Source organism: Acinonyx jubatus, chromosome A1 (genome assembly GCF_027475565.1).
Source record: "Acinonyx jubatus isolate Ajub_Pintada_27869175 chromosome A1, VMU_Ajub_asm_v1.0, whole genome shotgun sequence".
NCBI lineage: Eukaryota > Metazoa > Chordata > Mammalia > Carnivora > Felidae > Acinonyx > Acinonyx jubatus.
Genome location: NC_069380.1, coordinates 1247969 through 1259805, shown reverse-complemented (window position 1 = coordinate 1259805; position 11837 = coordinate 1247969). Strand labels below are relative to the sequence as shown.

Below are 11837 nucleotides of genomic sequence, written 5' to 3'. Positions count from 1 at the left end.
TTTATACAGTCCATATTAAATTTCTGCTGCCACAGGGCCATATGGTAAGAAGTGAAAATCGGACGGGATTAAACATTAAGAGGCAAATGACAAAGTAAAAACCCACAGATACAGGAAAAGAGTACTTTTGCACAGTGTTGAGACTGTTCCCTTTCTGGGCACCTGAGCAAATGAAACACATTCTTTGTGGCTACTTTAGTTCCAAAGTTCTTTCCTGGAAAGGTCCTGGAATGATTTCCATTGGTCTAGAATCTACGTGCTCAAACACACTGCTGTATGGAAGCAGCTTTAAAGAGGGGGAAGGTGGACAGTCATACTTGAGGAGTAAAAGCCATTTCCAGGATTATCTGCCATGTTGCTTGGGCTTTGCCAATCAAGATGCAAATACTCATGGAACAGCATCTACCCTGTGCAAAGTATTTTACCTAGCGTGCTGGGAATGCAAAAACAAAAGCTTAAACTGACCACGATCCCCAAAGAGGTTTACAGTCTGCTTTTATCATTGAGTCATGTTACTATGCAAACAGATGGGTCCGGCTGGTGTATTTGTATGGGGCTGATGATGGAGAGACTAGAGGGCAGGAGAGGACCAGCCACACCTTTAAGGCTGAGGGAACATTCAAGGCACAGGATACATTAAAGACAGCAAGCCTGTCTAAAGAAAAAGCCTAAAACAGGTTTTTGTGTGCCTCCTTTCAAGCTTGCTTTCAAGGCCATTCGAGGGCCCACCCCAAAGTATTTTTTAACTTATCTGAGTCTGGGCAGTTTTCTGAGAATCTTGTTCTCCTGAAAATATTTCAGGGGAGGGAGGTAGATTTTCATCCTCTTGCTTCATTTTTCAGGACCTTAGAGAGACAGAAGAACCACCACTCATCGTGTTGCATGACACAATAGGACCCAGCGACTTGCCTCTGGTTTAGGTGGGGATGTTTAGTTACCAACCGCGTGGAAGACGCAAGTCCCACCTGTCCTGTCCGACTTAGGACAGGCTTGCACCTGTGCAGCCGGGTCCCCAAACAGCTTCCAACATTTGCATCCCACCGGCCCCTGCACGGACGCCTGCGCCTACCCCGGGCATCCCGAGCCCGGTCCGTGAAAGGAGGGCACCAGCAGGTCCTGACGTGGTGCCCCGGCCAGCCCGGGAGGCCCACTGGGCTTCCCCCGGAGGAGGTGTCAAAGGGCGGAGAGGACTAGTGAAAACAGCCCCTTCAGCTCCCCTAGGCGGTCGTTAATTAATAAAGAACAACAGGCGGCAGCGTCCAGAAAAAAAGAGGATGTGTCCTGGCAAAAAAAACACTCCTGTCCCCAACACCGATCCCCACGAGTCCACCTCCTTCGGAAGCCCCCGAGGGCTGCGGACCCACTGGCCCAGGCCCTCTCCCTAGGGCTCGGGGCCGGTGGCCAGGAACCCCACTCCTTCAGGCCCAGGTCCCGCCGGGCCCCCGGCGCGCGGCGCCCCCCGAGAGAGGCGCCCCCCGCTCCCCGCGTCCAACCCCGGCTCTCCGCGCCCCCGAGGGAGGGCCCGCCTTGCACCCCGCGCCCCGGGGCGGGCGCGCGTCGGGTCTCGGCGCGCTCACCTCTCGCGGCCGGCGGGGGAGCGTCAGGGCAGAGGCGGGGTGGGGCGCGGTTAAAAGGCGCTGCAGGTGGGAGCCGGGCCTGCACGCGAGGCCGCTTCCGACACCGGCTCCGGAGCCGCGGCGCCCCGGCCCGACCTGCCGCCCGGCTGCCGCGGAGGACGCCGCCCCGCGCCGAGGCCCCCGCGCCCCCCGCGCCCCCCGCGCCCCGGCCGCCGTCCAGCCGAGCAGGTAAGCGGGTGCCAGGCGCGCGGCCGCAGGCACGGCGGCCCCTGGGTGCTGGCTGCGGGCTGGGGGACCGGGGTGGGGGGGGGGGTGGCGACGGGGGGCGCCCTCTCGGCCCTTGGCGCGCAGGCGTTGCCTCCGAGGGCCCCGCGCGGGTGAGGTCTGCAGCCCGTCGCCTCTGTCGCCCTTGTTGGCGACCGCTCCAAGGTGGGCCCTGTGGCCGCAGGGCGCAGTCGCCCTCCCGGCGGTGGGGAGGCCCTCCCGGCGGTGGGGGTCGGCGCGTTGGGGTTGCCCGGGGCAACCTCATCGGCCGGGGATCCGCATCCTCCCGCGACCCCCGGGGCCACGGCCGCATGCCGCCCCGCAGCGCCTGGCGTCCTCCGCGCGCCCGGAGGAACGAGGATGGACGGGTCTGACTTTTACCCTGGATGGTCCCCCTTCGACTTGCACAACAGGTTTTATAAATACACCAACCGTGTGCATAAGCGGCCAAGGTGCGGACCTGGGCCCCTTTCCCCCACTTGCTTTGCCGCGTTTTGGATTTTCTTTGCTTTCACCGAACACCGATGAACCCTGCTTGGAACGTCCCTGCTTGGGGCAAAGGAAGGCCGGTTCAACCGGGCTAGTGGATAGGTCCCAGGTAGAAGTGACCCCTTTGGCTGCGTGATGCGCGCCCAAAGAACTTGGGAAACGCAGATGACAGGGGTGCAATTACTGGACAATTAGTGGACAACAGTAATTAAGTGTCATTGGTGACACATCTCAGTTGAAAGGTGGAGGCACCAGAAGGGACTCCCTGTGTGGTGAAGGAGCAGTCCCAGGTGTTACCTGTAGCCTGTGTTTGACGGGGGAGCGGGACTGAGCTGAGGTGAGTGTGGCCCGAATGCAGTCAGGGACACCTGGCCCAGCAGCCACCTTGGCGTCGCCCAGGTGGAATCTCCCCGTCAGTTTAGGGCCTGATTGAACGTTACCGTGCATCATTGTTCTTTCCCCTCAGTAGACATTATGCCACAGAAGTATTTTCTTGCTCCAGTTCTAGTCGAATCTAACCAGTGTTCTAGAAGAAAATGTCCTGCCCGGATGCAGTTTCCTTAGAATTGCGGGATGCCGCTCAAACTGCTCCTGTGGAGAGCTTTGTCTGCGGCTTGGACCAGGCTGAGGCTTTGGGGGTGATGTCTGGATCCTGCCAAGGACGGTAGAAGGAAGTCGCGAAGAGAAAACATCAACACTCCCTAGCCTGTGACGTAACTGGGGTGGGGGAGGGGAGGGGGTGCAGGGCTCCCCATCCCTGCCCCGCAGAGACCCAAACTGGGGAGATGCTGATCAGTCCCGCTGTTCCACTGGTGTTTTTATTTTAAAACAAACCCCGGTACAGGTAACAGCGAATTCATTTTCTTTTTCTTACTTTCCTGAATTACAACAGCTTTGAGAAAGAAAAGACCTGCGGAAGGTCTGACTAAGCACTTCAATGGGGTGAACAGAAAATTCTTGCTTGCAAACCCTCACTATGCATCTTTGATCCAATCTGAATATTCCAGGAGCTATGAGTAGTCTGTAGACATTAGTTAAAATGTTAAACAGAATAAAATGGTGGGAAAATAATTTTCAACGCACGTGTCTTGGCCATGAGGACATAATCCTCCCGATGGCTACGTTAAGATATATTAAGATTTCTGTTTAACTTGCTTGAACTGTGAGAATGTATGGGCCCACAGAGTGCCTTTTCCTTTTTTATTTTCATGGGCATTCAACTCAAGGTAGACTTAAATCTTTGGAAAGGGCACAGGTTTGCTTGAATGAACAGAGACTGCTTGATGGAAAATTTAACTCTTTGAATTCTTTTCTTTTTTAAAAAATATTTATTTTTGAGAGAGAGAGAGAGGGACAGAGCACAAGCAGGGGAGGGGCAGAGAGAATGGGAGACACAGAATCCAAAGCAAGCTCCAGGCTCTGAGATGTCAGCACAAAGCCCAACACAGGACTCGAAGTTGGGAACGGCGAGATCGTGACCTGGGCCGAAGTTGGACACTTAACCGACTGAGCCACCCAGGAGCCCCAACTCACTGAATTCTTAAATGGATTAAGAAATACGTGTAATTCTATGAATTGTCCATGCTTCTATTTAGACTACGTGGATAGAAAAAAGTTCTTTCATTTTTATTGAGTTAATTTTGAAGAAGTACATAAACCCTAAATCCATTTTAACACAACCTGTTACTCTGAAAGGACAGGTGATGACATTTTAAGTCATTACATTTAAAGGACAACCTAAGGTTGTCCCCAGGAAGACCTGGATATCTGTTGAGAGACAACAGATATAGATTCTTCTTGATTAAAGAGTTTGAGATTTTTTTAGACTGCCGATTTGAGGGAGAAAAGAGCATATCCAGTTTTTCAAATTCCCTTACCCCCTTTTTTAAGGAATGGGCTCGAGGTTTGGGATTGGGGATCACAATTATGATCTTTGATAGGGGAAAGAATCTACATTAAAGATTTTAGTTTTTTAGTTTTATTTTATTGGTATATAAAGTAAGAGGCATCAGGAAACTGGCGGCCTCTAGACTCCCTCATAACAGTTCTGGGGATAAAGAAAAACACCCACAAAGGTCATGCAATAGACACGTGGGGAGTAGTTCAATGAACATGGCCACATCTACTATTTTTCCCTCAACAGGTGACACCCTCACTGACCTCCAGAAACTGCGTAGAGATTTATATTCATGTCGTTACTGTGCCCTGTTGCCTTCTAAGCAATCAGATGGTGTAGAAGAAAGCCTGAACCCTTGAAGAGGGATCCTTGCCCTAATTCTCCTCCAGGCCAATACCCTGTGACTCCTTGGAAGTAAGGCTCAGATGTGCTTGTTTCGCTCTGACACTGTCTTTCATCAATATAAATCTCTTAAACTACCTAAAGTACTGTGGAAATCGGGAGGGATGTGCTCTGTTCTCAGGCCTATCAGATATTCAATGAATATCTTTGAAGGGGTTATCCAAATGGGAATAGAACTTTCTAGAAAGATGATTTCCACCTCTTGGAAATCTCATTGGTGTCTGCTAAGGGGTAACACTATAATTGTAAAGTTTTAGTTTTCGTTCTGTCATCAGTGAAACTTAAGATGGCATTTTTAAGCCAACTACTTAGGATGAAATTTTTAAGTTTTAAAACAATCAGAAAATCATATTGCTGAAGCAGAATGCCCATAGACTTAAATTATCTGAATTGTAAAAGGGAAGAACAATCTAACTTCAGAATACTGTGTGTATCATCAGAATGAGATCAATTGTTTACCTATTCTTAGAGCAAAGTATTCCAGCCTGGAGCTTTCATATCAAGAATGCAATGTTTTCACCACGATTAGATATACTAGAAAACCAAAGACAGTTTTACCTTTGTAACTTGAGGTGTAACCACATTCTTGTACGGAGACAAGACTACGGGAGCTAGGCATATGTATTATTTCCTTAAAAGAGAGCCAGAGAAGCTGGTTTAAAATAAACCTCTCTGGTTGGCAAAGAAAGAGTTAATATTCTACTTTTTGTTGAAGAGTCTCCTCCCATTGGCTGCAGCCTGCCTAAAGCATGAAAGGAAAGAGGTATTTTGTTTACCGACACCAATTGCAAAGGGTTTCAATGGATGCGGTTGTTTTGGAAAGTAATTTTCACAGAGTGTTCAGCCATCAAATCTGCAACCACAGTGCTGATGGAAAACTACCCCAAGAGTTACATTTTTGTAGGGCAGACACAGAGGGGGATCGGGCCGGTGGGCAGTCTCTTCGCCCCAAGCCAGAAGTGGCTTTAACCCACTGAAAGGCCAGGTCAGGAGGAGCAAGTGGAACCAAATGTCCTCCTTTCAGCCTTGCTGAGTCTTCTGCCCTCGGTCTGCTCCTTCCTCTCCTGGGCTCCTTGAGTGGGCGAAGTGTCCTGGGGCAGCCAGGCGTTACCAGTGGCTGCAGCAAAGCGTCAGGAAGTTTGGGGCGGTCCCTTTCCCTGACTGGCTCCTCATAGTTGTGAGGCAGGCTGTCCTTAGGTTCTCAACACTCAGAGAGTGATATGCCGGACCCCTGCCCCCGGCTTCCTTGGTGAGGCCCTGAGGAAATGATGTGGACTGGACCAAAGAAAGTTCTCAGTGTAGGAAACATGGGCCAATTCACTCAATGGCTTTCCTGCTGCGCACTTAGGGCAAGGGAGCCATGGAGACTATGGACGGAGACTATGGAAAGCAGTGCTTGCTGTCGAGCCATTTCTACTGTGATCAGTGATAGGGCCTCTGTTGCTCCTGCAGGAAGATGCTACAGATCAGGTGGTTTGCCATTAGCCTGATCGTCTTGAGTGACCGGTAGGCAGGACACACCCGTATTTGGGTTTAATCACTCATTTTTCTTAGTGCCCTAGGCATCTCTTTTTCTCCCTTTAAAGGCACAGGTAAATTGCTGATTTTTAGTGGAAGTCAAAAGTACTGTAAAATAGATTATTCTCTGTTCAGCTTTGCTACTTTGATAGAGATGTGTAATTTGGGCACCCAGAAAAGCCAAAAGAAATAAAACTGTTATCATAATTGTCCCTGTTTTTTTGTTTTGTTTTGTTTTGTTTTTTAAGAAGGAGAAGACCTAAGGTGCAGATGTCAAGGGTCCTGCTTCTAGAAAGCTGGGACCATATTCTTGTGGGGAAAGCCTCTTGACCCCTCCAATGACTTCAGCCTTTCCAGATTCCTTCGGACTGAGTTGTCCTTTGACACCTGATCGGTTTGCTTGCTAGAAGAGCAGGTAATAGGTGACCACAGGCGTGTCATTGTTCAAGAAGGCGGTTGATAAAGAACTCAGAGGGAAAACACAGCCTTCTTACCTTTGGAGGAGTTTAAATTCTCTGCACTTTGGAGGGTTTGGGAAAATGTGAACTTTTATTTGATAAATCAAAAACTTGTTGAATGTGCACTGAATTAAACCAAATTGCAATGGGAGATGTTCATTGGTTAGAGAACGTCTTCATTTCATAAACAAACCAGAGTGACCCCCTAGGTGAACAGCTGCTGTAAAATATGTGTAAACATCAGGTTGTACGAGTCTCTACCTCCTGAAATGCTTCCAGGATAGAAGAGCAACAATTAGGAAAATTTATTATAATGACTTTCAGTAGGGACTAAAACTTAATTTTATAGTTTGTATTACCCAAGGTGAGTTTTTAACATCGAAGATACATGTACTGGGGACACTGAAAATCTCTTTCTCAGAAAGTACACACTAGCTCCCCACCTCTCTTGTACTACGTTAGAAATAATTTTTAGGGGCATCTGGGTGGCTCAGTTGGTTAAGGGTCAACTTCAGCTCAGGTCACGATCTCATGGTTTGTGTGTTCGAGCCCCGAGTCTGGCTGTGTGCAGATAGCTCGGAGCCTGGAGCCTGCTTCGGACTCTGTCTCTCCCTCTCTCTCTCTGCCCTTCCCCCCTTCCCCCCCCCTCAAAAATAAGTAAACATTAAAAAAGAAATAATTTTTAAAATAATTTCTCTTTGATAAAGAAGGGAGAGTAAAATAAGAGTTTCTGCCTTTTATCTGCTATCAGTTCAAATTATACCATCTGCTCCAAGCATTGGGCCCACCCCTTTCTTTTCTTTTGACCCAAGTTTATCATATTTTTCTTTCTTTTTCATGTTTTTTTAAATTTTATTTTATCTTATCTTATCTTATTTTATTTTATTATTTTTTTTTTTGCCTCATTCAGTAATTAAATTTTTTGACACTGTTGTTACAAGCCTGGGCCCCTCCATTTGTCAGTTGTGTCCATCATCTTGTCAGTTGAAGATCTGAGCTCCTCAGAGCTGCTGGCAGTGTCCACCCCCCCTCAGAATTGTCTGACACACTTTTGAGCCCTTGCCCCCCCCCAGCTCTGCCTTCCAAGTCCTCAGCTATGGAATTCTACCTCCCTTTTCATTTTTATTGAAAAATTAATATGCTTCTCAAAGTCTAGGCTAAGTTAAAACCACGATTTGAGTTTTCCTATCTGGGCCACAATGGAAGCTTTAGTTTGGATTCAAGACTTCAAATGTTCTTGTATTCTGTGTTAGAACTTTCAAAAGACTCCCATGGCATTTGAGCAACTACAGACATTTTGAGGTTCTTTACTGCTTTCTGGCCAGTGGAGTTGGAATGGGCCGATACGCACTGAATCCTCCAGAATGATTTTTCAGTTTTCTTATTCCCAGCTCCACCTCCTTCGCCTTGGCGCCTGCCTGCAGGGTCTGGGAGTCCTGAGTAGTCTGAGGGTCCTGGCTTGTTAAGTGCTGGTTTTTAACTCCTTCTTCTGGATTATTCGAGGAAAGAATAAGCGTCTGTGAGATTCTGCGATCACTTTAATTATCCTGCCTTCCGGTGACTTGTTAATCAAGTGCAAGTGCAGGTGCTGAAGGGCCGCCTCATGGTCTCCTCCCTATTGTTTTCTCTTTGAGATGCTCTGTGCTCCCAGCTTATCTAGTTGTGATCTAACGCCTTAAACTTCATGGGATAGGAACGCATCTCTGTCTGGAAGCTCTTCCCAGCGCCTCTAGCCCTGACGCCCCGACATCCCCCACCTGCTCAGCATCTCTGTTCAGAGCCTACTCAGCCCTGGGAACTGGACTATGTCTTGAGATGCAAAGGTGAAATGGCTGACATCTATATACAATAGACACTCGATAAATGCTTATGGTAGGCCTGGGGATCGTTATTTACTTGGCTTTGGCGATGTGGTGCGAGGAGGGGTTTTCCTATAATTGGGCTCTGTATGCTTCAGCAAGAGAAGGCGGGGGAGAAACTCACTGTGCAGAAACTTCTAGCTATGTCCCTGCTTGCCCTCCACTCCCCTCCACCTCCACAGCATGTGCCCCTACTTCCCCTGCCCAGTTCAGACAGGAGGAATACACACACGTGTGCAAGGTGTGTGCTGGCATTATTTCCTTGGGCCTTGTCCTTCTGAGGAAAAGGTACTGTCTAAAAGCCAAACCAAGGGCAAAGACAAATTTCCCAGAAAGCCAGCTAAAATGGAGGTCTGCCTTTTATACTAGAGAGCTGGCTGACTTCATTAGTGTCAACGAAGGGTCTTGCTTCTGGGGCACACGTCAGTGCCTAGCCCTCCTGGGGACGCTGAGGCTGCCTCCCGCTACCTAGCTGCTTCGAAGAGCAGCACACGTGACTCAGGTGAGGCAGAGCTGTGGGCCAGAGGAGGGGCCCAGGAGGTCGGTGGGGGGGGGGGGGGGTCAGCCTGAGGAGAGGCCTGACCCCAGCCCGCAGTCAGATACAGGAAGGTCTCCCTAAGACCAATGACAAAAGGACTTTGGTGTCGCCCTCAGCCCCTAAAAAGGTTTGACAAGCTGTGTGAGTCTGTTTCTCTGAAAACAGGGACTTCACTTTCAAAAGATTGCCAGAGTGGTGGTATTTCGTTTAAGGCAAACGCTGATTCATTCTCTCGTCTTCTGCAGCAATGTAGGGTCAGAGGGCATATCCGTGTGAACTGTAGCAGAAGTTCCTGTGGAAGTCAAGAGCGTTTTCTCTCAGCACGCTAAGTCAGTGCTCAGTCAGCAGGGAGGGGAGCCCTACCTGGCAGCAGCCACCGGTTCCCTTCACCCATGGCTCCTGGGGCTTGAGCTGTCGGGGAGGGAGCGCTGTCACCAGTCCTGGTTACCATGGAAACAAGTGAGCGCTTTTCGTAAAATCTCATGATACTCTTTTGGAAGAGGACCTTCCAGTGGCGTGTGACGTCAGGGCCCCTAAGAACACAAGATTTCAGCAAACGATGTTATTCAAACTAGAGACGGCCATAAATATATTGTATAAAGTAAGCTAACAAGTACTGGGGGGCCCTCCCCCCTTCCGAGTCTGCTGGGTATGCCACAGTAGGTCATTCCCATGATTAATTTTTTTTCTCTTCAATAAGCCACTTAATAAGATCCACTGTTGAACTTCTGTGATCCCCTGGGCAAAACGAAAACTGATACAATACTTAAACTCATGGTGGATAAGAGAAAACTTGGAAATGTATTTGTTTACCTGAGTTCCTGGGTTAACGTCCAACAGCAACCTAATATATAATCTGAATTTAGTGGAATCTGGATGATCTGAAACCCGTAACAGTTATTTCTGATTCAAGATGTTAGAATGCTTTTAGAGTGGGCATTCCTTATCAGAAAACCTACTAACCTAGGGGGTTGAAGTTATAAAATATCACAGCATCCTCTTAGGGAAATTTGCTTCCGTCTGTAATATAACCGTACTATTTCATAAAACTCGAAGGAGCTTTCCATTAGTTAACCTTTGCTAATGTTTTCTGTTTAGGAATAAGCCAACACAATGGACTGGGGTACCCTGCACACGTTCATCGGGGGTGTAAACAAACACTCCACCAGCATCGGGAAGGTGTGGATCACCGTCATCTTCATTTTTCGCGTCATGATCCTCGTGGTCGCCGCTCAAGAGGTGTGGGGTGACGAGCAGGAAGATTTTGTCTGCAACACGCTGCAGCCAGGGTGCAAAAATGTGTGCTATGACCACTTTTTCCCTGTGTCCCACATCCGGCTGTGGGCCCTGCAGCTCATCTTCGTGTCCACCCCGGCCCTGCTGGTAGCGATGCACGTGGCCTACTACAGGCACGAGGCCGCCCGCAAATTCAGGCGAGGAGACAAGCGAAATGAATTCAAAGACCTCGAAGACATTAAAAAGCAGAAGGTCCGGATAGAGGGGTCCCTGTGGTGGACGTACACCAGCAGCATCTTCTTCCGCATCATCTTCGAAGCATCCTTTATGTACGTCTTTTACTTCCTTTACAACGGGTACCACCTGCCCTGGGTGTTGAAATGTGGGATTGACCCTTGCCCCAACCTTGTCGACTGCTTTATCTCGAGACCTACTGAGAAAACCGTGTTCACCATTTTTATGATTTCCGCATCTGTGATTTGCATGCTGCTTAACGTGGCCGAGCTGTGTTACCTGCTCCTGAAAGTGTGTTTTAGGAGATCAAAAAGAGCACAGACACAGAGAAATCACCCCAATCATGCCCTAAAAGAGAGTAAGCAAAACGAAATGAACGAGCTGATTTCAGATAGTGGTCAGAATGCGATCACAGGCTTTCCAAGCTAAACATTTCAAAGCACGGTGTAGCCGACTCGTAACAAAAGTGGTGTCTTCTCCTGAAGGCAATGCCCACCTAAAAATCCCCTCTATAGACTGAAGACTTTGTCTTTATAAATGGCTTTCATAATCCATAGACACTTGCGTTAACTTTTTCTAGAATAATTGGTGCAGTAATACGCAATGTAGTCGAGTATGTGGCCCGTCTCTGAAAACTAAGACAGGATTGCCACTGTGCCTTGAAGTAACCTTAACACATTAAATGGACTGTCTTACTAGGTGTTTCCCGAAAATTGTGTAACTGTTGTTGGTAAAGAACATTTATCTAGAAATTGATACTTTGATTAGTAAAAGGTATTTTTATAGGATTGGAGGTTTTAGTTCTGACTTTGAATTCATATAAAGTATTTTTATAATGACTGGTCTCTCTTACCTGGAAAAACAAACGATGCTAGCGTTAGGATGGTGCCACACGATCTAAATTTCGAGCTTGTGGAGAGTCCGCCTTGTTGTAAGTAGCGTGTTGTGTGGTCTGCTGACAAATGTACGAGCTGTCGTGATACTCTTAAGGTGGACATTGGTCATCGTACAACACGTTTTTATCGCTTTCCGAATGTAGACAGAGCTGTACGGGGAAGCGGGGCGCTTCTGGAAACTGGCCGATGTGCAGCCGTGGCGAACGGCCGAAAGCAGAGCGCTCGCCTCAATAAAGATCAGCCCGTGGCTTACCTTTCGCACGCGTGACGGGTTTCTGTTTGTCCGGCGTCCGCGCAGCCACCTCGCGCGAGGACGCGTCGGTTGGGTGGCTTTGCCGCGTCGGCCGCCGGTTGCGCGGGTGGGGGCGCCCGAGAGGTCGAGGCGGACTCTCGCGGCCTCTGTCGAACGAGCGAGCGCGGTCAGCGGCCCACCGGGCCTCGGCCGGGAGAGGATCCGGCCGCGTCAGGA

The 11837-nt window shown here is 48.9% G+C and overlaps 1 protein-coding gene and 1 long non-coding RNA gene across 7 annotated transcripts; one reads left to right on the top strand and one right to left on the bottom strand.

Annotated features, from left to right (window-relative positions):
* Positions 1 to 1611: 1611 nt before the first annotated feature.
* GJB6 (gap junction protein beta 6) lies at positions 1612 to 11629 on the top strand. Of its 4 annotated transcripts, XM_053204763.1 has the most exons (4): positions 1612 to 1805; positions 4474 to 4641; positions 6396 to 6562; positions 10101 to 11629. In XM_053204763.1, exon 4 carries the CDS (start codon positions 10116 to 10118, stop codon positions 10899 to 10901), a length of 786 nt encoding a protein of 261 aa, XP_053060738.1. In that variant the 5' UTR covers positions 1612 to 1805; positions 4474 to 4641; positions 6396 to 6562; positions 10101 to 10115; the 3' UTR covers positions 10902 to 11629. The 4 variants fall into 4 exon arrangements, with proteins under 4 accessions (XP_053060738.1, XP_053060782.1, XP_053060672.1 ...); XM_053204697.1 differs by lacking the exon at positions 6396 to 6562 and having other exon boundaries at positions 1615 to 1805; XM_053204807.1 differs by lacking the exons at positions 4474 to 4641; positions 6396 to 6562.
* Positions 7824 to 11693, bottom strand: LOC106979819 (uncharacterized). Of its 3 annotated transcripts, none has more exons than XR_008291069.1 (3): positions 11326 to 11693; positions 8695 to 9535; positions 7824 to 8094 (listed from the first exon to the last, which is right to left on the bottom strand). It is a non-coding gene; the product is annotated as an uncharacterized LOC106979819 (long non-coding RNA). The 3 variants fall into 3 exon arrangements; XR_008291074.1 differs by having other exon boundaries at positions 9366 to 9535; positions 11326 to 11677; XR_008291058.1 differs by having other exon boundaries at positions 7824 to 9535.
* Positions 11694 to 11837: the final 144 nt, after the last annotated feature.